Source organism: Vicia villosa, linkage group LG1 (assembly GCF_029867415.1).
Source record: "Vicia villosa cultivar HV-30 ecotype Madison, WI linkage group LG1, Vvil1.0, whole genome shotgun sequence".
NCBI lineage: Eukaryota > Viridiplantae > Streptophyta > Magnoliopsida > Fabales > Fabaceae > Vicia > Vicia villosa.
In genome coordinates, this window is record NC_081180.1 from 46,223,762 (window position 1) to 46,248,813 (window position 25,052).

At 37.4% G+C, this 25,052-nt stretch overlaps 3 protein-coding genes across 6 annotated transcripts; all 3 read right to left on the bottom strand.

Moving 5' to 3' along the window:
• Positions 1-1,853: 1,853 nt before the first annotated feature.
• LOC131605404 (F-box/kelch-repeat protein At3g06240-like) lies at positions 1,854-4,247 on the bottom strand. Of its 2 annotated transcripts, none has more exons than XR_009284674.1 (2): positions 2,914-4,247; positions 1,854-2,269 (listed from the first exon to the last, which is right to left on the bottom strand). XR_009284674.1 is itself a non-coding variant. In XM_058877764.1 (2 exons), the coding sequence occupies exon 1, from the start codon at positions 4,127-4,129 to the stop codon at positions 3,056-3,058; it is 1,074 nt and encodes a 357-aa protein (XP_058733747.1). In that variant the 5' UTR covers positions 4,130-4,246; the 3' UTR covers positions 1,854-2,269; positions 3,034-3,055. The 2 variants fall into 2 exon arrangements, 1 of the variants encoding a protein (XP_058733747.1); XM_058877764.1 differs by having other exon boundaries at positions 3,034-4,246.
• A 3,214-nt stretch (positions 4,248-7,461) lies between these two features.
• LOC131627062 (uncharacterized) lies at positions 7,462-19,511 on the bottom strand. The gene is made up of 4 exons (XM_058897917.1): positions 19,489-19,511; positions 18,784-19,332; positions 8,652-9,516; positions 7,462-8,556 (listed from the first exon to the last, which is right to left on the bottom strand). The coding sequence occupies exons 1-4, from the start codon at positions 19,509-19,511 to the stop codon at positions 7,462-7,464; spliced, it is 2,532 nt and encodes an 843-aa protein (XP_058753900.1).
• A 2,317-nt stretch (positions 19,512-21,828) lies between these two features.
• On the bottom strand, positions 21,829-24,237 carry LOC131605414 (F-box/kelch-repeat protein At3g06240-like). Of its 3 annotated transcripts, none has more exons than XR_009284675.1 (3): positions 22,962-24,237; positions 22,828-22,879; positions 21,829-22,231 (listed from the first exon to the last, which is right to left on the bottom strand). XR_009284675.1 is itself a non-coding variant. In XM_058877774.1 (2 exons), exon 1 carries the CDS (start codon positions 24,036-24,038, stop codon positions 22,980-22,982), a length of 1,059 nt encoding a protein of 352 aa, XP_058733757.1. In that variant the 5' UTR covers positions 24,039-24,235; the 3' UTR covers positions 21,829-22,231; positions 22,962-22,979. The 3 variants fall into 3 exon arrangements, 1 of the variants encoding a protein (XP_058733757.1); XR_009284676.1 differs by lacking the exon at positions 21,829-22,231 and adding an exon at positions 22,256-22,737; XM_058877774.1 differs by lacking the exon at positions 22,828-22,879 and having other exon boundaries at positions 22,962-24,235.
• Positions 24,238-25,052: the final 815 nt, after the last annotated feature.

Sequence of the window (25,052 nt, forward strand, 5' to 3'; positions counted from 1 at the left end):
AATTATATTTTTCTTGTATACATGTGTATTTTGTCCCCGTTTGCTAATTTGTGCCCATTTTGTTGCAAGTGCGATACCAACGCCTCAAGATCGTATGATAAAGAATATGGAGGCCAAGACTAAGAAGGGGCAGAAGAGTGTCAGGGCTCGAATAATGGAGGGGGGATTTGTCGCCCAGACTGTCTCGGAGGGATCCTACTCTACTCCTTAGGGCGAGCATCCTTCTCCTCAACACATAATATCTTCGAGGCCGAAGCGGCCCCGTTCCGAGGATTTGGTCGACCTAACTGTCGAGCGGGGGACGGGAAAGTTCATCTGGCCTCTTAAGTTCCACGAGCTGAAGTTATTTGAGGGTTCTTCTCTAGAGATGGAGCGGGCGGAGTCACTACACCTAGAAGAGTTGGACCGTCCATGGAGCAGACTTTTGCTGACCCAAGATGCTGTTGTTGTGCTGAGGATCCTCGGGATGGCTTCAGTGTTTGCTAATGAGAGAACCGCCCAAGAAATCGAGTTGCGGAGGGTTCGGGCAGCCCTTGCGGATGTCGAGGGGAAGTTGAGGAAGGCTGACTCTGGCCTCAAGGATTTCACAAAGGCGAAGGAAGACCTGGCCAAGGCCAAGGAAGATATGGGGACCCGAGACTTCGAAAAGAAGGCTCTTGAGGACCTGGTCGCTGCCCTGAAGGCCGTTGTTGCTCCCATCGAGGATGAACCTGAAGAGCTTAGGGGGCTGACTACTCAGACTGAGCTTGTTGCCCATTATCAGGTTGTTATAGACGACAGTTTGGTCAATGCTCATGGGAGTTTTGACAACGCCTTAACACGTCGTCGAGGAGTCTCAACCGCCTGTTTGGTCGGTTTTGTGTTATTCCGGCCTGCGCGCCGTATGATTGTAATATTTTTAGTTCTTCGGGCTATGCCTGTTTTACTGTAATGTTCGTATAATGTGGTCCTCGTGGCCACTTTTAATTTCTGTTATGGTGGGGCTCCGACCCCATTTTATGTAACTATGCACAATGATCCTTGTGTCTGCTTTTCTTATTGATTAGTCCGACCTTGGTGGTCGCATATTTTGTTTGTGCCTTTTCTTATGAAATTGCTTGATTGTATGATTTAATAAAGATTTGTATGCCCGTCTGTCGATGACAATGTATGTTTAAATTTCACTAAGTATTTGAGCGACGCTCGCCATAGGTGCCCGTTGATGGGTCACATTGATCGAAATGTAATGTGAGCTTGTTTCGGATATTTGCTCGACATCGACTGGTCGAAATATAAAATTCCGATTTTCTTTTGTTACTAGTCGGTCTCTTATCACAATTGAACATGTATTCATATTGCTTATAAAAAAAACATGTATTCATATTGTGTCTCAATGACAATTTTAATCAAAAAATGAAAATTAATATAATAGCTAATTTTTTTATTTGACTAATTTATTAATAATTATTGCATATAAAATTCAGTGATAAGAACAGACTAAAATCCGTAAAAAAAAAGAAGGGTAATGCTAACTTGTGCCTCAAGGGCATAAGTTTATAACTAATTGAAGAAAGAATATTTTGGAACTTCTGCACTGGTTTTAATGAAAATATAAAATTAATTTATTTGTTGTATTTTTCAAAATAAATTTTCTAAAAATAGGTTTCTTAACTTGTGCCCCAGGGGCACAAGTTAGCATTACCCAAAAAAGACTTGACTAAAATGAATGAATAAATTCAGGTTGAATGAATAAATTCAGGTTCATTTATCGAAACAATAAACAAAGGGACTCATTATAAATAAGGGAGAAGAATTTCTGTTCTAAAAAGAAAAATCTTGTTCCATTATCATCCATCCTCTCTTGGTCTTGCAAATTTGTGCTGTAACTTTATTTTCCCATTCTAAAAGACATGACACTGCTGAAGCCATTGGCATTATTATTTTCATGTTGTAGTAACTCTAATAAAACAATAATACAATAAAACTCCAAATTATGTATTTTGCATACAGTACTTTTTAATGAGGACCCAAAAACTCCTACTGCATATGTCAACAGTTTTGCACTAATCATATATAGTTAAAAACCAAAGTAAACAAAACACTGCATTAATCAAATCTCATCAACTTATTTGAGGGAGTCCTTCTAGTCAAAAGGTAAACACTTAATTCCCGTGTTGATAAATGCAATGCAATTATGGTAGTTGATGTTTTCCATGATGCATCAGTCTTGTTGCTCTAACTAGTTTCTGCCTATTTCTGCCGCGCTCACAGCTGACACCACGAACCTCATCTGTATGTTATAAATGAAACTAATCAGTTAACGGCGGTGTGAGAAAATTGTTAGTGATCTATTGTAAGCTGCAAGAAGGTAATAGATGATAGTGAATCTGTAGTGATTGAACCAAGGTGAGAGCACAACATAAATGTATACAAGTTAGGAATAAAAAAAAATATATAAAAAAATAACCCAAGCATAGGTACACGAATCACGTACTGTTACTTCTTACTCATATGCAGCTCTGCAAAAATAAGTAGAGAAAATGACTTATAGATGTGTTACAATTTATATTGAATAAAGTGGTACATTTTATATTATAATTGTATCACTATTTTCAATAATAGGGCGACATATTTTTGATGTTTTTTCTGATCTAAAGTCCTATACATTCATGTGTAGCTCATTAACTTATTTTTTTCTGGTTTGAAATTGAGAAAATGGCAATAGCCGGAGTTAAATAGAGACAGCTGAACCTATAGAACAAAATCTTCTATTTTTCATTGGCATTCATAAACTCGTACGAAAACAATGTCAAATAGTGACAACTTCCAACAACATCCATCTAAATAACCGTTAATCACACAAAAAAGCGGTCAATATTTCGAATAACATATGAAATAGTTAACCAATAAACATTTCATGACATATTGAATCACCTTATGTGGGCTTATTATTAGCTCATGTTACAAATGCAGTCAAACACATATTACCCTGCCAATGCAGCCACCCAAGAGTTCATAATAATATCAAGAAAATGGTGAAGGAAAACCTTTCACCTTCTTGTTTGTTTGTGTCATCTTAAAATTGCTGAATGTCACCACCAGGAAGTGAAAGCAGAGACTCCGTATAGACTACAGCTTGGAATCCACATCCATAGCTGTCGCCGTTAGAGGTAATCTCTAACACCTGTCCTTCAACATTTAACTTTACAAATTTACCATCAGCTGTTCCAAGAATATCACCACTTTTTGTATGGCATACAGGGATAAAATAAGAAAGGTCATTATTAATAATAGGAAAAACAAGAGTCTTAGTCCAAGAGGAATGCACTTTGTATTCTTTCATCACAAAAATTTCAACTGTGTCATTATTTTGAGTCCACACACTGAGAAATTCTCCAAATACCCACACATCACTGCTTAAACCCAGCTCAAATTCATCTGAAAAAGGTATCTCTAACAAGTTCCTTTCCATTAAATCAAAAGCAACAATAACTTTTAAATCGTCGTAATGGCGATAAGCCGTCCAATGAATAGCCCCGTTACAGAGCGATCCTTCTTTTTCAGATTCAATCCTATAAGAGCCGTGAGGACCCTCAACTTCTCTCCACTTATGATCTCTAAATGAAAAAAACTGTAAAAGCGATGAAATATTATATAAATCTGGATCATAACAACATGCAACAACCAAGTAATCATCTCTCGACCGGTCATAACCAAAACCATAAAGATTATCTAAAGTATTTGATTTATTGTTGGATTCAAAAGGAGATATAGGTATTTCTATGTGAGATCCCGTGGTTGGATTCCATATATAAATTGTACGCCGAGTGTGCACATATATAAACCCTCTACATGAACCTTTAATTGTAGGAAAAAGAAATGGAGGAGTACTAAAATTAATATTCGGGGAAACATTACTCATTGATCCTTCAAAATCTATAGATCTAATATTACAAAATCGTTCCATCCATACAATTTTACGAGAGTGTGAGGCGGCATGTTCGAAATGTGAGGATGCAAAGTGGGGATCAGAGATGAGAGAAAACCATAATTTACAAACCAATTTGAAACGAATAACAGAATTCACCGGCAACTTCAGCAGGATCAGAATGATCAACTCATGAGGTAGATATAGCGTCTTCTTCTCCATGCTGCTTCCAGTAACCCTAACGAAGGTGTAGCGTTTGGATTTTTTTCTGGTTCACTTTTTACTTATATTTGGTTCTGTAGAAACAAGAAGGAATAATTGAAGAAAGAAAAAGAAAACATCGTTTCCAAATTTTTTATATAAAAAAAAAAACTAAAAAGACATGTCCTTTTTTTTTTTTCCGCAAATGAATATCAACCGTTGAATATGGTATGTTTCCACTGCACTCTCAGTCACACACAAACACAACCACCTAATAGCTAGGCGATTAATTGATTAATTAATTTCACTCCCCATAACTAATTATTGCTTTTTTTTTTTGGTACAAGGGAGGGCTAAAAGCCCAAGAAGAAAAGCTCAACAAAGACCACTCTAGAAGTGGTTACGCCATTGGCGTCACTCTCCAAAGTGAGAGTAAGGAAACTAGGAGCCATATCGAAGACGATTGACTCAGAATTGAGGGTACAACCAAACTTAGCTAACGCATCCGCACACCGATTAGCTTCCCTAAACGTATGCTCCAACTTAACCATATGATGCAAATCCATAGCGTTCCTGATTCGTCTAATGAGAGATCCACCTTCACCATTAGTTGTTTGGCCTTTCTTTATGGCTTGCACAACCTCCATAGAATCAACATTTAGAACCACATTCATCAAACCAAGCCCACTAGTCATCTTCAGCCCTTCAAACACTCCCCACAACTCCGCCACAATCACGCTGCAGCACCCTAACGACTTCGAAAAACCACGAATCCAATCACCACTCGAGTTCCGGATCAGACCTCCACATCCAGCAGTTGTGAGATTACAAGAGCCATCAACATTCAATTTGACCTCATGGACATCGGGAGGAATCCATCGAATCAACTTTGTCACGGAGTCTCTAGCTTGAACCCTCTTCTCCATACCTTTAGCGTCTTGATAGTCTTTAAACTTCCGCATAATCCACACGCTTGTATTGGAAGGTCTCACAAAGTCTTTATCATGATCTTCCATATTTCTCCATGTCCACAGTGCATGACACCCTATAGCCCATATGCTACTCCAATGCCGGTTTCTAATATTCTTAAACCAACTTTGTAGATCAGTCCTAAAGAACACACCACGTTTTCCATGAGGGATAAGTGAACTCCACATTTGCCTGGCACTGTCACAATCCCGCATGGCATGCATTGTTGTTTCCATGGTTCTCCCGCAAAGATTACACATAGTCGAGCCTAATCCCTTCCTACTTTTGCTAGCATTAGTTAAAAGTCTATCATGTTTGAGCAGCCACATGAAACTTTTAACTCTTTCAGGAGCATTCAGGTTCCAAACTCGTTTCCAATCCTCATCATCTGGCCCTGCATCCTCATCACCCATATGCAAGTATATATATTTGACTGCCAAGGAACCATCCATCTTAGTTTCAATAGCAAACTCATCTCCATCTTCTTCATCATTAGGAGGCACAATAGTCATCATCCTTTGCAAGATTTCTCTAGGCATCCAAGGCTGCAATAAGTTCCAATTCCAATTTCCACTAGAATCCAGCAAGTCACTTACTCTAGCATCTTCTAATGCTCTTGGCACACTGATCTGATAGTCCAGCAAATTTCTACTAGTTTCGAGCCAATTGTCCTCCCAAGCATGAGTATTTCTCCCATTCCCGATGTTCCAAATGCCAGCACTCAACACCACCGGAATGTTTTTGACGATCTCCTTCCAAAGGCTTGAGTCAGACGCTTTAAAATCGAGGTTTACAACAGAATCTTCAACATGGTGTTTGCTCCTCAACACCCTACACCATAATTCATCTGAATTACAAATGATTTTCCAGCTAAGCTTAGCAATACACGCTTTATTCATCACATCTAGCTTTCTAAGCCCTAGCCCACCGTACGTTTTTGGCTTAGTGATGATGTCCCAATTAACTGCATGAATCTTCCTGATGTCATTGGTTTCTCCCCAGATAAAATTTCGCTGCAACCTATGAATGTCCTCCACACACTTCTTAGGAAGCATATCAGACATCATAGGATAAATAGGAACCGCTTGTAACACACTTTTGCAAAGAGTAACCCTGCTAGCTAGAGAGAGATGATTGGTTTTCCAGCTTGCCAACTTTGTTGATAATTGCTCTATCAAATACTGATAATCAATGCTCTTCAACTTGTTTCCTTTAAGTGGAACCCCTAAATATTTCCCGAAACTATGTGTTTCCTTGAAACCTGATATGTGAAGCAACTTTTGCTTCATTCCTCTTCTAACATTATTGGAAAAGAGGATACTAGTTTTCTCTTTGCTTAATTCCTGCCCAGACATATGGCAAAATGTCCTCAACGTGCTCATAACACATTTCATTTGGTGTTCTGTAGCTTCACCAAACAAAAGTAGATCGTCAGCAAACATAAGGTGGCTAATTAGAGGGCCTTGCTTTCCCATTCTGAACATTCTCCAATTCTTATTTTGAACCTCATACTCAATCAAGTGAGACAATTTATCCATTCCTAACACAAACAGATATGGAGAGATTGGATCCCCTTGACGAATACCCCGCTGAGGCCGAAAATACTCATTTCGACTTCCATTCCAGTTAACATTCGTGTCCACACTTGTGATTGCATGCATAACAATATTAACAATAACTTCAGGCAAATCAATTTCACGTAAAATATTCCAAATGTATTCCCAATTCAACTTGTCATAAGCTTTGGACAAGTCAACTTTAATAGCAAAGAAGCCTTTCTTCCCTCTCTTCTTATTCATCATGTGCATTACCTCTTTGGCTATAATAATGTTTTCGTGGATTGCTCTCCCTGGAACAAAGCCAGTTTGATAGGGCGAAACTATCTTCTGCATGCACTTCTTAATCCTCTCCACAATTATTTTACTCACTACTTTATAGATGGTATTGCAAAGAGATATAGGTCTAAACTGAGCCACATTCACCGGATTATCCACTTTAGGAATTAAGCAAATATCCGTTTGATTCACTTCAGCAATTTCTCTCGGATTCATCCAAACCTTCTTCACAAAGTCACAAACCTGGTTACCAACAATAGTCCAAGATTTTTGATAGAAACCTGCTGGATATCCATCCGGTCCTGGCGCTTTCCAAGGATGCATGGCGAAAACAACACTCTTAATCTCTTCATCATTCACACAAGACTCCATCCTTTGCTTATCAGTCCCGTCCAACTTTGGGAAAGTTATTGGAGATTGATGCCAGCTATTCCAACTATGACCCAAGGAAAAGAGATCTTTGTAGTATTTATTAATCATATGTTGAATCTCTTCAACATCTTCAATCCACTGTCCACTCGAATCTTGCAGCATAAGAATCTTATTCTTTCACCTCCTCGTAACAGCTTTCATGTGGTAGTATTTGGTATTCCGATCCCCATTGATAAGCCATTCAGCCCTAGACCGTTGAAACCACATCACTTCTTCCTTCTTAAGAATATTCGTCATTTCCGCCTGCAAAGTTTGCTCAAGCTTTTCCAATCCAGGGTTATAACTATTTCTTTGCAAACTTGTTTGAATACCACCAAGCCTAGCCATAATTCTTCTCTTTCTACGACTGGCTTGTTCCATAGTATCCTCTTTCCACTCTTTGATATTATCTTGTACATGCTTCAAATTCAAATATATTTCTTTATCTTCTTGCCATGCCTTTTTGAGCATATCGTGATAAGAGTCATTTAACAGCCAAGCACTCTCAAACCTGAATTTTTTATCTTCTTTCCTATTAAGAGAATGATCCAAAGTAATCATAAGGGGATGGTGGTCAGAAAACTCAACCCTTGCTAAAACTTTGACATAGGCATTCGGAAACTCCAATCTCCACATATCATTACACATAGCTCTATCAAGTTTCTCATATATTCTTTGGCCTCCATGATACAATGGACCTCTCCACGTAAATCTCGGTCCACTAGCTCCAAGATCCATTAACTTGCATTGATTAATACGATCTCTGAAGTTATGGAATTTTCTGGCTGACGCAGGAACACCACCTTTCTTATCACCGATGCTAGCTATTTCATTGAAATCACCAGCTACAAGCCAAGGTACCTTCATTCCTCGCGCAGTAATCTTTAGCTCCTCCCATAATGCTTGTCTATGAACTTCATTAGGGCTAGCGTACACGGCAGTAAAGTACCAATGCTTAGCCTGATGACTCTCAATTTTTAAATGGAGGTATTGCAGATCCTTCTTTTCAAGTTTGACTGATAGATATTGCTTCTTCCAGCCTGCAATAATGCCCCCTTCATAACCTTGATTCTCCATGTAAATCATTTCATCAAATCCCATAATCTTAAATTTCTTAGTCAATTTCGCGGGATCACACCTCGTTTCCATAACTACAAACATAGTAGGCCTATACAAATCTATATAATGCTTACTATATCGATAGAATGCTTTACCAGCTGCTCCTCTACAATTCTATACAATCAATTTATTTTGGTCATTCATCATTAACACAATAAAGAAAGAACGAACAGGCCCTCAATCAGTTAATCTTCTTGAGTTTCCGAAACCACTTCCATATCTTCATGTTGCCTCTTACCTTCACTACTATTCTCTTCAAAACCTTTTTCCTCGGTCTCATTATGAGCCTCTTCCCTTATCATGTCTGGTGGACTGCTCATTACTTGGATATCCATGTCAGATGGCCTTGTATGAGTAGCAATATCAAGACAAGAACTAATCATATTTTGTGGTGTGTTGATATCAGGATACTTGATACAAAAAGATTCTCCCTTATCCACCATGTGAAACTTGTTTACACCCGCGTCTCTCTTCATGTTTTCCTTCCCTTTATGCACATTATTTTTAAAATGATATGGGCCCACCACTTTTTGCTGATTCTCTCCTAATCCTCCTTCTACTGCATGCTTGGTCCCACTCACTCCTTTTCCTTTGAAAGCTGCTGTAACACGTGTTGCCAGTTTTAATTTCATCACCTTTTTAGCATTAATGCTCTTGGTTTTCTGTCTATTATTTTCTTGTCTCCCCACGTGTCTAGTTTCCTTTTCTCCACCAATGATTGCCTCATTAATTCCCATGCCATGCAACGAATCCATCACTTCCTTATTTAATATTTCCTCCTCTCTCTCCTTATTTATGTCAGCCACAACTTCTTTCTTTTTTTTATTCTTCTCATATTCCACACTTGCCTTTTTGGGTATACCACCAATCATTGCCCCATCAATCTCAATCATTCCACCATCAATGCTCTTTAGACTATCATTAATCTCCTGATCCTTTCCAGACAAGGAAATGAATCGAGATCCATTCAACTTATTACCAGCATTAATTTTCGCCGGACCACTGTTTTTTTTTCCGGCAACCTGTTTCCTCGCCGTTGCTTCTGCACAACCGTCCACGGGCCATCCACAGCATCTGATTCTTTCAAAGTAAGCAGTGTTAGAACAAGATTTGTTCTGATCAATTATCTTAGTTTTGATGATAACAATAATATGAATTTTGCTTAAGATTATATGGTACTCTAATCCAATGCAATTTCCTTTTCAGGAAATATATAAAGAGTACGCATAATTCAGCGCTCAGAAGCTTTGTCTCAAAGGGTTCAGCATGCAACATCAGAACATGGTCTGGCAAGACATCAGAAGATGGTCGAAGCAGAATCAGAACATGGGTCTATGGAAGCATCAGAAGAACAAGAGAACAGAAGCACTGAAGTTCTGATGGTATCACGCTCAGAAGCACTTCAAGGTCAGAAGATCAGAAGATGCTTTGCACCAAGCTGTTTGACTCTGATGATATTCAAACGTTGTATTCACAAACATCAGATCAGAAGGAAGTACAAGTGGCAAGCTACGCTGACTGACAAAAGGAACGTTAAAAGCTACTAAAGGCTACGTCAGTAGACACAGCGTGAACAAGGCTCGAGGTAGTTGACAAAAGCGTATAACATTAAATGCGATGCTGTACGGAACACGCAAAGCATTAAATGCACTCAACGGTCATCTTCTCCAACGCCTATAAATATGAAGTTCTGATGAGAAGCAAGGTTAACGATTCTGCACCAAAACAACTCATATTAAACTTGCTGAAACGCTGTTCAAACTCAAAGCTCAGAATCTTCATCTTCATCAAAGCTCACTACATTGCTGTTGTAATATATTAGTGAGATTAAGCTTAAACGATTAAGAGAAATATCACAGTTTGTGATTATAGCTTTCAAGAAGCATTTGTAATACTCTTAGAATTGATTACATTAAGTTGTAAGGAACTAGAGTGATCGTGTGGATCAGAATACTCTAGGAAGTCTTAGAGGTTATCTAAGCAGGTTGTAACTAGAGTGATCGTGTGGATCAGTATACTCTAGAAAAGTCTTAGAGGGTATCTAAGCAGTTGTTCCTGGAGTGATCAGTGTGTGATCAGAAGACTCTGGAAGACTTAGTTGCTGACTAAGTGGAAAACCATTGTAATCCGTGCGATTAGTGGATTAAATCCTCAGTTGAGGTAAATCATCTCTGCGGGGGTGGACTAGAGTAGTTTAGTTAACAACGAACCAGGATAAAAATAACCGTGCAATTTATTTTTATCTGTCAAGTTTTTTAAAGCTACACTTATTCAAACCCCCCCCCCTTTCTAAGTGTTTTTCTATCCTTCAATTGGCATCAGAGCGCCGGTTCTAAGGTGCAAGCACTTAACCGTGTTTAGAAAAGATTCAGGAAGAGAAAAACGCTTCAGTAAAAGTTGGTTGATGAAAGTGAAAAGTCTACACCTGCATCTACATCTGGCTCTGCTGAGCAATACAACGGTAACAATGGTTATACTAGACCGCCGGTATTTGATGGTGAAAACTTTGAATACTGGAAAGATAAACTGGAAAGTTACTTTCTTGGTCTAGATGGTGATCTATGGGATCTTCTGATGGATGGTTACAAACATCCAGTGAATGCCAGAGGCGTAAAGCTGACAAGGCAAGAAATGAATGATGATCAGAAAAAGCTTTTCAGGAATCATCATAAATGCAGAACTGTTTTGCTGAATGCTATCTCTCATGCTGAGTATGAGAAGATATCTAACAGGGAAACGGCCTATGACATATATGAGTCCTTGAAAATGACTCATGAAGGAAATGCTCAAGTCAAGGAGACTAAAGCTCTAGCTTTAATCCAGAAGTATGAAGCCTTCAAGATGGAGGATGATGAAGACATTGAAAAGATGTTTTCAAGATTTCAAACTCTTACTGCTGGATTGAGAGTTCTTGACAAGGGATACACCAAGGCTGATCACGTAAAGAAGATCATCAGAAGCTTACCCAGAAGATGGGGTCCTATGGTGACTGCATTCAAGATTGCAAAGAATCTGAATGAAGTTTCTCTGGAAGAGCTTATCAGTGCCTTGAGAAGTCATGAAATAGAGCTGGACGCAAATGAGCCTCAAAAGAAAGGTAAGTCTATTGCATTAAAATCAAATATCAAGAAATGCACTAACGCTTTTCAGGCTAGAGAAGAAGATCCTGAAGAATCAGAATCTGAAGAAGAAGATGAACTGTCCTTGATCTCCAGAAGGCTAAATCAACTCTGGAAGACCAAGCAAAGGAAGTTCAGAGGCTTCAGAAGTTCAAAGAAATTTGAACGTGGAGAATCTTCTGATGACAGAAGATTTGACAAGAAGAAGGTCATGTGCTATGAATGCAATGAGCCTGGACACTTCAAGAATGAATGTCCAAATCTTCAGAAGGAAAATCCCAAGAAGAAGTTTCATAAGAAGAAAGGTCTTATGGCAACCTGGGATGAGTCAGAAGATGATTCAGACTCTGAAGATGAGCAGGCCAACTGTGCGCTGATGGCGACAAAAGATGACGGATCAGAATCTACATCAGAATCAGATTCTGAAGAGGTATTTTTTGAACTTACTAGAGATGAGTTAGTTTCCGGTATAACTGAACTTCTGGAACTCAAGTCTCAGATTAGTCTCAAATACAAAAAGCTGAAAAAGCTATTTGAATTTGAAACAAAGAAGCTTGAGTTGGAGAATTCTGAATTAAAAGAAAAACTTTTAAAATTATCCAATAATGTTGGATCTCCTTCTGATTCAGAAAAATCCACTCCTAGTCTAAACCATATTCTGAAAGAATATGATTTAAGTTTCAGGAAGTTCTTATCTAGAAGTATTGGCAGAAGTCAGCTAGCTTCTATGATATATGCTGTGTCTGGAAACAAAAGAGTCGGCATTGGTTTTGAGGGTGAAACCCCATACAAACTTGAACCTGTTGATGAAATGAAACTCACATACAAGCCATTGTATGATCAGTTCAAGTATGGCCACTCCCATGATATTAGGCACACTTCACATGCTCAAAGTTTTCACATAACACACACCAAAAAGCATGTGACACAACCTAGGAAATATCATGAAACTCATATTAAAAATTATCATGCTGTTCCTCCTATTGCTTACAATGTTAAACCCAAGTTCAATCAGAACTTGAGAAAATCTAACAAGAAAGGACCCAAGAAAATGTGGGTACCAAAGAAAAAGACTATTTCTTTTGCAGATTCTCTTGGCGACAAAGAAGATAAAAGTCAACATGACATGTCTCCTGGACTCAAGTTGGTCTCAACACTTGAAGGGAAGAAAGATTGTCTTCCAAGTTCTGGTTCTTAAATCTGTTGAAGAAACTATGTTGATACAGTTTTGTCTTATCAGAAGCTGCAGAACAAAGAAGTGAACCTCCAGAAGCTGTGTATATCAGAAGTAATGGATCAGAAGATCATTCAGATTTATATCAGCACACTTCAGAAGGAATGTTTCCAGAAGAGAAACTTGATCAGATCAGAAGCAGTGATCTGAATCTGAAGGCGTAAAGTCTATTCTGAAATTTACAGCTGTCATCTATTATCTGATGGTGAACACGTGTCTGTACGGTTTGTACAAAGCGTGCAGTTGAAAAGACGCCGACCTAGGTAACTGTTATAAATCATTTCATTTACCACGTTCTCTCTCCTTACGTCACTCATTATTTAATAAAATTGATTTCTTTTGATTCTGGAACTGTTCAGTTTATATTCTTTATTATTTTCTTTTTCAAATCCGTCTCTATATATCCTTTTCAAATCATATCTTACATCTTTTTCGCTCCCTTGTCTCTCTCTCTCTCTTCTTGCATTCTCTCGTTTGAAAAGTTCTTAGCCGTTTTCTAAAAACCCTAATCGAAAACCCAGTTCGCTTTTCTTGTTCGTTTTTGTTCTTTCTGCATCTATGGCTGCCTTCTCATCCCAAAATGCTGAGTCATATGTTCCTCATCATCTCCAAGAAGAAACTTTGCAACTCACCCCTGTTGTTGCATGCTCCATTCCTAAAGATGAATTGGAAGTTCTGTGTGAACTCATGGTTGACTTTGACAACATTGAAGAAAACCAATTTCACCTTAAAGAAGACATCATCTTTCAAGGATGGACCTCGTTGTTCGCTGAGTTCGTTGGTCCAGTTTATCCGGATCTTGTCAAGGAGTTCTGGGTACATGCTGTGGTTGCTCCAAAATCTATACTTTCTTTCGTTCATGGAAAGTTTGTCGTTATTACTGAAAACATCCTAAGAATGATGTTTGATCTGAAAAACCCTGAAGGGGTTTTTGAGTTTGATCAAAGGGCAGATATGGGAGATGTTCTATCCACTCTTTATCCAAATGTCAAGAAAACAAAATACGTCAAGGAATTGAGAGATGTCTACAGAATCTGGACAAAGATCCTTCTTGGGTGTTTCTACCATAGGAAAGCAACACATGCCTCGGATTTCATCAGTAATGATCAAAGGTATATTCTTTATTGCATTGCCACTCAGAAGAAGGTTGATGCGATTTACATTATCTTCAACCATATGTGGAAAGCAGTAAAGGATTCCAGAAACGCTTTCAGGAAAGAAAATGGTGGAACAATCATTCCTTTTGGTAGAATTATTACAAACCTTCTGGTGCATTCCAAGATTGTTGAGAGTCTGGAGTCTGAAGGTATCATCAAAGACCTTGCTGTCACCTCTGGAGCCTGTCTGAATGCTTTTTCTTTAAAGAAAATGAAAATAATTGACACTATCCTCAAAGTCCCTCAACCTCTAGCTGGAACAAGAATCAGAAGAAAACCAGTACTAGCTGACTTTGAAACCTTCTTCAATAGTGAGGTACCTGAAGTCAGAACTAAGTATCTGAAGTCACAAAAAGAGGATAAGAGTCTTAAAGATCAAGACAAAGGTGCTCCTATTAAAGTGAATCATAAGAAGGAAGAAAGGACCAAAAGAAAGTTTGATCATCCTGCTGCTACCACCAATAAAGAAGTGGTCCCAGAAGAAGTCATTGCTAAGGTTGCTAAGGCTGTCTCTGCTGATTTTGAGAAGAAAAAGAAGGAAGCTGAGAAAAAGAAGAAGAAGTCAAATAACGATGCTGAGATTGTTGAAGTTGTTGAGAAGAAGAAAATCAGAAAAAGAAAGATGATTATTCAAGAATCTGATGAAGAAAATATCTCTCAAGAGGCTGAGAATCAACCAGAAGTTCTGGCATATGTCAGAAGGAAAGAAATCGCTAGCGGCAAAACAAAGATTATTGAAGAGCCGAAGAGTAAGAAGCAGAAGAAGACTGAGGATGTGGCCAAAGCTTTTCTGAGAGGTTCCAAAGGTATATGCATTTCTGAACCTAATTCTGTTCCTGCTGTTTGTTCAGAAGCTGCACCAATAGAGGTTGTCCCTACACCTGAACCAGAAAAAGCCACATCAGAATCACCTGTTTTTGTCCATGTTCTTACACCTCCATCTTCTCCTTTAACCATTCCTTCCTCTCCACCTACCATAAATCCTGTTCTGGATATACCACCTCTTCAAACTCTCTTTCCATCTCAACCTTCTCTCAATGCCACTCTTGAACATACTCCCTCCACCTCTCAAAACAATCTTTGTGATTCTCCTCTTCCAACCTCTGCATCACATGAGCAGCTGCTCCGTGATTGCAACTACACTCCCAAGCCTCGTCCTGAAGCTGAAGTGGTAGTGTTAGATTCTGACACTGAAGCAGAATCTTCTTATAGGTTGGATAGAGAACCTCATCCGTACTTCACTTCCAACCCTGCCTTTTCAAAAACCCAAATAAAATTCCGCCCTGTATATCCTATTGGTGTAGTTTTTGAAAACATAAAGAGGAATCTCAGAAGTACCTTTGATACTCTCAGAATTGCTGAAAGTTCTGGATTGAATGATGTTGCTATGCGGAACTTCTGGAGGATCTTTCGCAGAGAATCAGATGCTCTGTTTTTAGAACTTCAGGAAGCCTGTGTAGCTGCTGCCCCACGGCCTCGTGGAATTCTGAGGAATTATGAAGACTTCTGGTTTGCTAGTCTCAAAGGAAGACATCTGTTGGAAGAGAAACCCTTCTTGGATGAGATGGAACAATTAAGATTGGCTGCTGAAATGGAAGCAAATCCATGCAGGGATATTGTTATCTTTATTCCTGATTATCCTGTTCTGCTAGGAGACTTCAAGACTCTCTTTGACTATCTGAGGGAAAACCCGTCTGAGAAAGACCCAAGCTTGGTCATTCCAGAAGTTGTTGACCCACCAGTAGTTGAAGGTCCTTCTGCTCCCAGGAATCTAGCTGCCATTCTTCAGGCACTTGAGAATGGAGACTCGGAAATTCCTGCTGCAGAATATGGAGATGCTTCTATGCAAGAAGCAGATGCTGAAGATCATGTTGCTGAATCAGATCCTGTTGAGGAAATCCCTACAAATGATCTATCCATGGAAGCTACAGATCAAGTTGCTATTCCTGTGGTTGAAAGCGGTGAAGCTTCTTCTGATGAATCTTCTCGTCTTGCAAGGACTCTAGAAGAAATTCAGAAGAGACAGGATGAGCAAAGCTCACTCAATGCTGAGTATAGTGCTTTCATGGTGAGGCAAGAAGGACACAACAATATGGTTCAAGAGATGCTGACCAAGATCTTGTCAAGACTAGGGCCATCTTAGATTGAGTTTGTGTTGTTTCTTTCTTTTCGTTGCATCTGTCTGTGTGCATCTGATCTTTCTTATCTTCATGTACTTCTGTACCTGCTGTTTGAACTTAAATGCAATCATCTTCTTCCTCCGTGTGTTTCGTTTTGTTTGTCTCTGAATCTTTTTTGCTTTTTGATGTTATGACAAAAAGGGGGAGAAGATAAATGATAAATGATTTGATTAATCTATCAGTTGCTGGGTAAAGCTCCCACACATTCTCTAACAAGAACTGCAAGTTCTATATGGTTTAAGTGTTTTGCAGGTATAAAGCAGTGAAGAGAATCTTCAAAGCAAACACAAGAAGCAAAACCATGGAAACTGAAGCAAGCCGAGTGCTGTCAAGCTTCAGAGATCAGAAGCAAGAAAGAAGAATGAATCAGAAGCACTGATAATAGAATTTGATCCATATTTGTCTATTTGCTATGACAAAATTCTATTTGCTCTGATACATTATTTTAGCCTATATGGCTCTGATACATATCATGTGTTCGAATATACATTTTATGTTCTGACTCGTTCATGCTGACTTTTGTCGTTTAGTTTTTGTTCTGTAACATTTCAGGATGTAGAGATGCTCTGATGATGCTCTGGTACATTCAACAATGTTCTGATACAAATCTAGCATGAAGTGATGTTGGTAGAAATTCAAAGCTCTGAAGCTATCCGAGGGAAGCAGAAATCAGAAGCTGCGAATGTCCTAAAGATCCAGAAAACTCAAGTTCTGAAGCTGTCCTAGATGGAAGCAGAAATCAGAAGCTGTGAATGTTCTGAAGATCAAAGAAATTCAAGTTCTGAAGCTGTCCTGAATGGAAGCAGAAATCAGAAGCTGTGAATGTTCAGAAGATCAAAGAAATTCAAGTTCTGAAGCTGTCCTAGATGGAAGCAGGAATCAGAAGCTGTGAGTGTTCTAGGGATCTAAAGAAATTCTAGTTCTGAAGCTGTCCTATGGAAGCAGAAGTCAGAAGCTATGAATTCTCTGAAGACAAAAGCTTATATGATCGTCTCTACCGAAATAATCAGGGAAGTCTTTTATTAAAGTTCTTCGAGTATTTATTTCAGGGGGAGATTATTTATCTCAGGGGGAGATTGTTAATCTCCGGGGGAGACATATTCATATGCTTATGCTATAGCTGTGTAATTTGTCTTTTGCCGTCTGTTCTTTCTGATCGCAAATTCATATCATTTATATATGTTTTTGTCATCATCAAAAAGGGGGAGATTGTTAGAACAAGATTTGTTCTGATCAATTATCTTAGTTTTGATGATAACAATAATATGAATTTTGCTTAAGATTATATGGTACTCTAATCCAATGCAATTTCCTTTTCAGGAAATATATAAAGAGTACGCATAATTCAGCGCTCAGAAGCTTTGTCTCAAAGGGTTCAGCATGCAACATCAGAACATGGTCTGGCAAGACATCAGAAGATGGTCGAAGCAGAATCAGAACATGGGTCTATGGAAGCATCAGAAGAACAAGAGAACAGAAGCACTGAAGTTCTGATGGTATCACGCTCAGAAGCACTTCAAGGTCAGAAGATCAGAAGATGCTTTGCACCAAGCTGTTTGACTCTGATGATATTCAAACGTTGTATTCACAAACATCAGATCAGAAGGAAGTACAAGTGGCAAGCTACGCTGACTGACAAAAGGAACGTTAAAAGCTACTAAAGGCTACGTCAGTAGACACAGCGTGAACAAGGCTCGAGGTAGTTGACAAAAGCGTATAACATTAAATGCGATGCTGTACGGAACACGCAAAGCATTAAATGCACTCAACGGTCATCTTCTCCAACGCCTATAAATATGAAGTTCTGATGAGAAGCAAGGTTAACGATTCTGCACCAAAACAACTCATATTAAACTTGCTGAAACGCTGTTCAAACTCAAAGCTCAGAATCTTCATCTTCATCAAAGCTCACTACATTGCTGTTGTAATATATTAGTGAGATTAAGCTTAAACGATTAAGAGAAATATCACAGTTTGTGATTATAGCTTTCAAGAAGCATTTGTAATACTCTTAGAATTGATTACATTAAGTTGTAAGGAACTAGAGTGATCGTGTGGATCAGAATACTCTAGGAAGTCTTAGAGGTTATCTAAGCAGGTTGTAACTAGAGTGATCGTGTGGATCAGTATACTCTAGAAAAGTCTTAGAGGGTATCTAAGCAGTTGTTCCTGGAGTGATCAGTGTGTGATCAGAAGACTCTGGAAGACTTAGTTGTTGACTAAGTGGAAAACCATTGTAATCCGTGCGATTAGTGGATTAAATCCTCAGTTGAGGTAAATCATCTCTGCGGGGGTGGACTGGAGTAGTTTAGTTAACAACGAACCAGGATAAAAATAACCGTGCAATTTATTTTTATCTGTCAAGTTTTTTAAAGCTACACTTATTCAAACCCCCCCCCCTTTTCTAAGTGTTTTTCTATCCTTCAAGCAGCTCCGATGTAGAACTCTCCCCTATCTCCACATTGCGATTGCTCTCCACCATTTTTCCTTTCACTATCAAGGGGCATCCTTCTTTATAGTGACCATATCTCCCACAATGGAGACATAGCAAATGAAGACCTTCATACTCAATCTTGTATCTTCTACCATTTATGGAAAACATAACAAGTAATGGTTTTGTCAGGTTCACTTCCACACACATTCTAGCATACTTGCCCCTTTCTTGCTTCACTGTATTTTTGTCTACCTTCACTGCCTTGCCCAACCTATTTCCAATGAAAGTCAAGACACTAGTGTCATAATATTCAATAGGGAGTCCGGCATTCCTTATCCAAACTGCAACTTCTTCAATAGCGTCCTTCTCCGGATGGAAGTTTGGGCCCCAATCTTTTACAGTCAGGTAGTGATCATAGATAAACCATGGTCCTTCCCCCATTGCTACTCTTTTATCATCTTCATGAGAGAATGCCACTAAATAATAATCATTACTTAGATCTATTATACTAATGACTCCTTTTTTAACCCACATTTGTCTCAGTCTATTCTCCAAGGCTTTATAGCCTATTTTCCGCCCTAACAGCTTGACAATAGCACCTCTCTTCCATGGCCGGTAGATCCGTTTCTCTTCTCTATCTGAAAGCACAAAATTTGGACACTCATACCCTCCCATAAGACTTTCTTCCACTGTCATCCCGTCAATATCTTCAATGATTTGATCCAGCATATCGGCTTCAGTATCATCTTCCGCTTTTCCCGTCTCACTGTTCACTCAAGTCACCATATCCTTATAGGTTACAGTATTACCTATAAGATCTCCGACAACCACCTTAGTATGATTCCCTTCTTTAACTTTCTTAGTGCTCCTTTCCAATTGATCTTCTTCATCTGTTGGATTTTTTTGGTTTGTGGAGACAAACCCTAGCAGAGGATTACTCGCCATTGTGTCATACAATCATCACATTTATCGCTGTATAATTTATCTATTCTCTTTTCAACCTATTACAAAAATTAATTGCACATAACTAATTATTGCTTTGAATCCAAGTGAGAAGATGAATTTCTTCATCATCATCAATTTCATTGTATCCATGTAGGGTCGGTCCAATTAATCCGGAGGTCCCGTTCTAATTTATAAAATATGGCTAAACTAAAAACAATTCAATTTTAAAAATTATAATTTTACACCTATTTTTTAAAGAAATATATAAAATGATAAATATTTAAAAATAAATTATGATTTTACACGTGTTTTTGAAAGAAAAAAAATAGATGTAACATCTTTTGGTTTTGTCATAAATAATCGAAATTACATAAATAGTTCAACATAAATTTAACGTTACATATTGTTATAAATGGATAGTTGAGGATGCCGCAACATTTCGATAACATCTTCTCATGATGTTTGAAGTTTCGCATCCAACTCGATCAGACCCTTCGAAGAATATTGTTGAAAAGTTGTCCACATAACCTCTAAATCGTCGTCGTTCTTGAGCTCAAATGGGATGAACTTTACTTTTCCTTCGGTGTCAAGTAAATGTGAACGATACTGAAGCTTGATTACCTTATGATTTTCTGGATATTGCAAGAGAGAATTCAGAGCCAGAATCAGCTCGACGAACGGTGTGTCGTACGAGAACCTAAATTGAAGCAGCATCAGGTAACCACGATTGAAGTAGACAAAAGCAAGGTGAGGGTAGGTTTGAGTCATTTCTGATTGTGGCTTGAGATGTTGATGAAAATCTATAGAGATCATATTTACAGACTTTTTGGAGTAATATGGACCCAAGAAATCTTATCTTGCTATCAGTGCATATTTCATATATGCACTTCCGAAATAAGCCTTGATGCTTTAAAATTTCGAATATGAACTTCTGAATTATGCATAAACAGAATCAACATGAAAACATAATCAACATCAATCCGACTTAATAACATATAAAACAATTAAATCCGACTTAATCAACATCAATCCGACACACATTTTCTCGATCCCGTGTCATCATATTTTAACTTCAGAATTTTTGGAACATATTTCCCACCCCTCTCGCATTTCATCACAACAAATGCTTGTCTTCTACTAGTACCATTGTCGGACCTTGCTATCACAACGTCAAATCCAAGTTTACTAACTTCAATTCGGATCCACTCAAGAAAATATTGACGAGAAGTGAAAGTCATTTCATTTGTAAATTGTTGCCGGACATCTATTGCTACGACAATCGTTTTAACATTGTCATTCACCTCTTTTGGCTTAGCATCTTCGTTGACCACATCTAGAACTTCTACAGCATCTCTGACAATGTTGTCGGGGTGCACCATACCTAACATGTGCGTAAAACATACATTCTATCAAAAGTGTTTTTTGTTATTACAGACATGTTTTCGGATATGCACATCCGAAATAAGTTTGGTGGATTTCGGAAGTGCATATCCGAAGTGACAGCCTCACATGTTTCTTCTCCAACAAATCAGCACCAATGTAGACAAATAAGAGATGAAATGAGGAAATTTTATCTAAAATTGTAGTTTTCTGTGTTCTCTTTGCTATGATCAACCACTTGAAACTTGGTTTGGAGACGAAAAATGGATTGGAAATGATTGAGGTTTTGGAGAGGGTTTTGATTTTTTTAGTGAAAGAAAATGAATGAAATCGTGAAGGTGGAAAAAATGTATAGGAAGGGTTTTTTCGGATAAGCATATCCGAAAAAACCTCTGAATTTTTAAATCCAACATTTAAATAAAAAAACGTTTGAAGAAGGGTTTTTGCGGATTTACATATCCGAAATATCTTAAAAATGTGAAAATGATGCGTTCGGATATACATATCCGAAGACTATTTTAAATTTTTCAGAAATATTTATCACCCTATATGCATGCCCAGAGAAATTCTCTTCTGATTTTCTTTTGTTCCTGGTCCGTCTCTTATCACAATTGAACATGTATATTCATAGTGTTTATAAAAAAAAACATGTATTCGTGTTGTATTCAATAATTTAAACTAGAATTTTAACAAATAAAATCTGTGTCTCAATAACAATTTTAATCAAAAAAAATGAAAATTTAATATAATAGCTAATTTTTTATTTGACTAATTTATTAATAATTATTGCATATAAATTTTAGTGATAAGAATTGACAAAAATCCGTAAAAAAATAAAATAATAATAATTGACTAAAATGAATGCATAATTTCAGGTTCATTTATCGAAACAATAAACAAAGGGACTCATTATAACATTATAAATAAGGGAGATGAATTTCTGTTCTAAAAAGAAAGATCTTGTTCCATTATCATCCATCCTTTCTTGATCTTGCAAATTTGTGTTGTAACTTTCTTTTCCCATTCTAAAATACATGGCAACAGTACTTTAATGAGGACCCAAAAACTCCTACGGCATATGTCAACAGTTTTGCACTAATCATAGTTAAAAACCAAAATAAACACTGCATTAAACAAAATTCACCAACTTATTTGAGGGAGTCCTTCTAGTCAAAAGATGATGATTCATTCCTGTGTGGATAAATGCAATGCAATTATGGTAGTTGATGTTCCATGATAGACAGTTATAACAACTGCTATTTGCAGATCATTGTTGCTCTAGCTAGTTTCTGCCTATTCCTGCCCTGCTCATGTGTCACAGCTGCCACCACGAACCTCATCTGTATGTTTATAAATGAAACTGATCAATAATGGTGTGCGAAAATTGTTAGTGATCTATTGTAAGCGGCAAGAAGGTAATAGATGATAGTGAATCTGTAATGATTGAACTAAGGTGAGTACACAACATAAATGTATACAAGTTAGGAATTGAAAAAATAAATGTATACACTATACTTCTTACTCATATACAGCTCTGCAAAAATAAGTAGAGAAAATGACATATAGATGTGTTACAATTTATATTGAATAAAGTGTTACATTTTATATTATAATTGTAGCACTATTTTCAATATGGCAACATATTTTTGATGTTTTTCCTGATCTAAAATCCTATACAATCATTTGTAGCTCATTAACTTTAAATTAGTTTTTTTTTCTGGTTTGAAACTGAGAAATGGCAATAGAGACAGCTGAACCTAAAGAACAAAATCTTCTTTTTCTCATCGGCATTCATAAACTCCTAGAAAAACAATGTCAAACAGTGACAGCTTCCAACAGCATCCATCTAAAAAACCGTTAATCACACCAAAAAAAATGCTGTCAATATTTCCATAAAATAGTTAACGAATTAACATTTCATGATATATTGGGTCACCTCATGTGGGCCTATTAGCTCATGTTACACATGCAGTCAAACACATATTACCCTGAAAATGCAGCAGCCCAAGAATTCAAAATAATACAATATAATTATAACTATCAAGAAAACAGTGAAGGAAAATATTTCACCTTCTTGTTTGTGTCATCTTAAACTTGCTGAATGTCACTACCAGGAAGTGAAAGCAGAGACTCCGTATAGACGACAGTTTGGAGTCCGTCCAAGCTGTCGCCGTTAGAGGTAATCTCTAACACATCTCCTTCAACATTTAACTTCACAATTTTACGATAAGCTGTTCCAATAATATCACCACTTTTTGTATGGCATACAGGCTTAAACCAGAGAAGATCATCATTAATAATAGGAAAAACAAGAGTCTTAGTCCAAGAGGAATGCACTTTGTATTCTTTCATCACAAAAATTTCAAATGTGTCATTATTTTTAGTCCACACACTGAGAAATTCTCCAAATACCCACACATCACTGATTAAACCCAGCTCACATTCATCTGAAAAAGGTATCTCTAACATTTTCCTTTCCATTAAATCAAAAGCAACAATAACTTTTAACTCGTCGTAATCGCGATAAGCCGTCCAATGAATAGCCCCATTACAGAGCGACCCCGCATTTTCAGATTCAATCCTAAAAGAGCAATGAGGACCCTCAACTTCTTTCCACTTATGATCTCTAAATGAAAAAAACTGTAAACGCGATGAAATATTATATAAATCTGGATCATAACAACATGCAACCACCAAGTAATCATCTCTCGACCGGTCATAACCAAAACCGTAAAGATTATCTGAAGTACTTGATTTATTGTTGGATTCAAAAGGAGATCTAGGTATTTCTACGTTAGATCCAGTGGTTGGATTCCATATATAAATTGTACGCCGAGTGTGCACATATATAAACCCTCTACATGAACCTTTAATTTCAGGCCAAAGAAATGGAGCAATAGTCGGTGAAACATTACCAATTGATCCTTCAAAATCTATAGATATAATTTTACAAGATCGTTCCATCCATGCAATTTTACGAGAGTGTGAGCCCGCATGTTCAAAATGTGAAGATGCAAATTGGGAATCAGAGATAAGAGAAAACCATAACTTACAAATCAATTTGAAACGTATAATAGAATTCACCGGCAGCTTCAACAGGATGAGAATGATCAATTCATGAGGTAGATACGTCGTCTTCTTCTCCATGCTGCTTCCAGGAACCCTAATTTTACAAGATTCCAATTTACACGCTCAGTGTTATAATTGCTCACTGTGTATGGTTCTGTTTTGGTTGTAATGGGTTTGCACCCCCTTGTGCATCTTTATTAATACATCCTTTGCTTATAAAAAAAAAAAAAATTTCTATTTGAAAGCAATTCATCATAATTTCCCTAACGGTGGTGTAGCGTTTGGACTTTTTTCTAGTTCACTTTTTACTTAGGTTTGGTTTTGTAGAAACAAGAAGGAATAATTGAAGAAAGAAAAAGAAAACATCTTTTCCAAAATTTTTATGGTGAGTTCTTATGTACCCAACTCAAAAAGTTGGGTAAAATTACCTTCAATGTAAAATGTCTTGGAAACAACAAAAAAAAAACTATTTAATAATTAATTAAATAAGATAAAATTAAATGATGCAATGTGATTGGTGGAATGTACACTACCTAACTTTTTGAGGTGGGTAGAGAAGTTGTCCCCAAATTTTATATAATAAGACTAAAAAAACACCTTTACTTATTCCGCACGGTAGCCTGGCAATCATCTTCTTTTAGTTGGATTTGAAACTCTTTTTAGTGAATTAAAAAACTTTTTAGTTTGAATTAAAAATGAACCTGACAATCATATTCTTCTGGGTAGTAATTGTAATTATGAGGTGGGTTACTAACACTCTCTTTTTAGTTTAAGAGAGTGTTGAAAAGAAAATGTTCCTAACATTTCTCTTGTAATTATTGTAGTTTGAGTTAAAATCTATTGAAATGAGTTATATTTGATGGTAATTTCATGGATATTGAATCAAAGATGAATGAGTTATATTTGATGGTAATTTCATGGATATTGAATCAAAGATGAATGGTGGTAATGTTGATGGGCATGAAGTAATGCAAGCTAACTATGTAAGTGAATTTTTCGAATAGTCTTACTTTGTGGTTGTAATCTATTTGTTGTTGATTTATTGATTTAGTTATTTATAATTTTTTAGGAAGCACTCGATGAGATTATACA

Coding starts and splice junctions, on each gene's coding strand:
- LOC131605404 (XM_058877764.1), bottom strand. CDS start 4,129: ATGGAGAAGAAGACGCTATATCTACCTCATGAGTTGATCATTCTGATC.
- LOC131627062 (XM_058897917.1), bottom strand. CDS start 19,511: ATGGCGAGTAATCCTCTGCTAGG. Junction 19,333..19,488: donor GCGAGTAATCCTCTGCTAGG/GTTTGTCTCCAC, acceptor TTGAGTGAACAG/TGAGACGGGAAAAGCGGAAG. Junction 9,517..18,783: donor GTGAAGCAAGAAAGGGGCAA/GTATGCTAGAAT, acceptor TGAAAGAATCAG/ATGCTGTGGATGGCCCGTGG.
- LOC131605414 (XM_058877774.1), bottom strand. CDS start 24,038: ATGGAGAAGAAGACGACGTATCTACCTCATGAATTGATCATTCTCATC.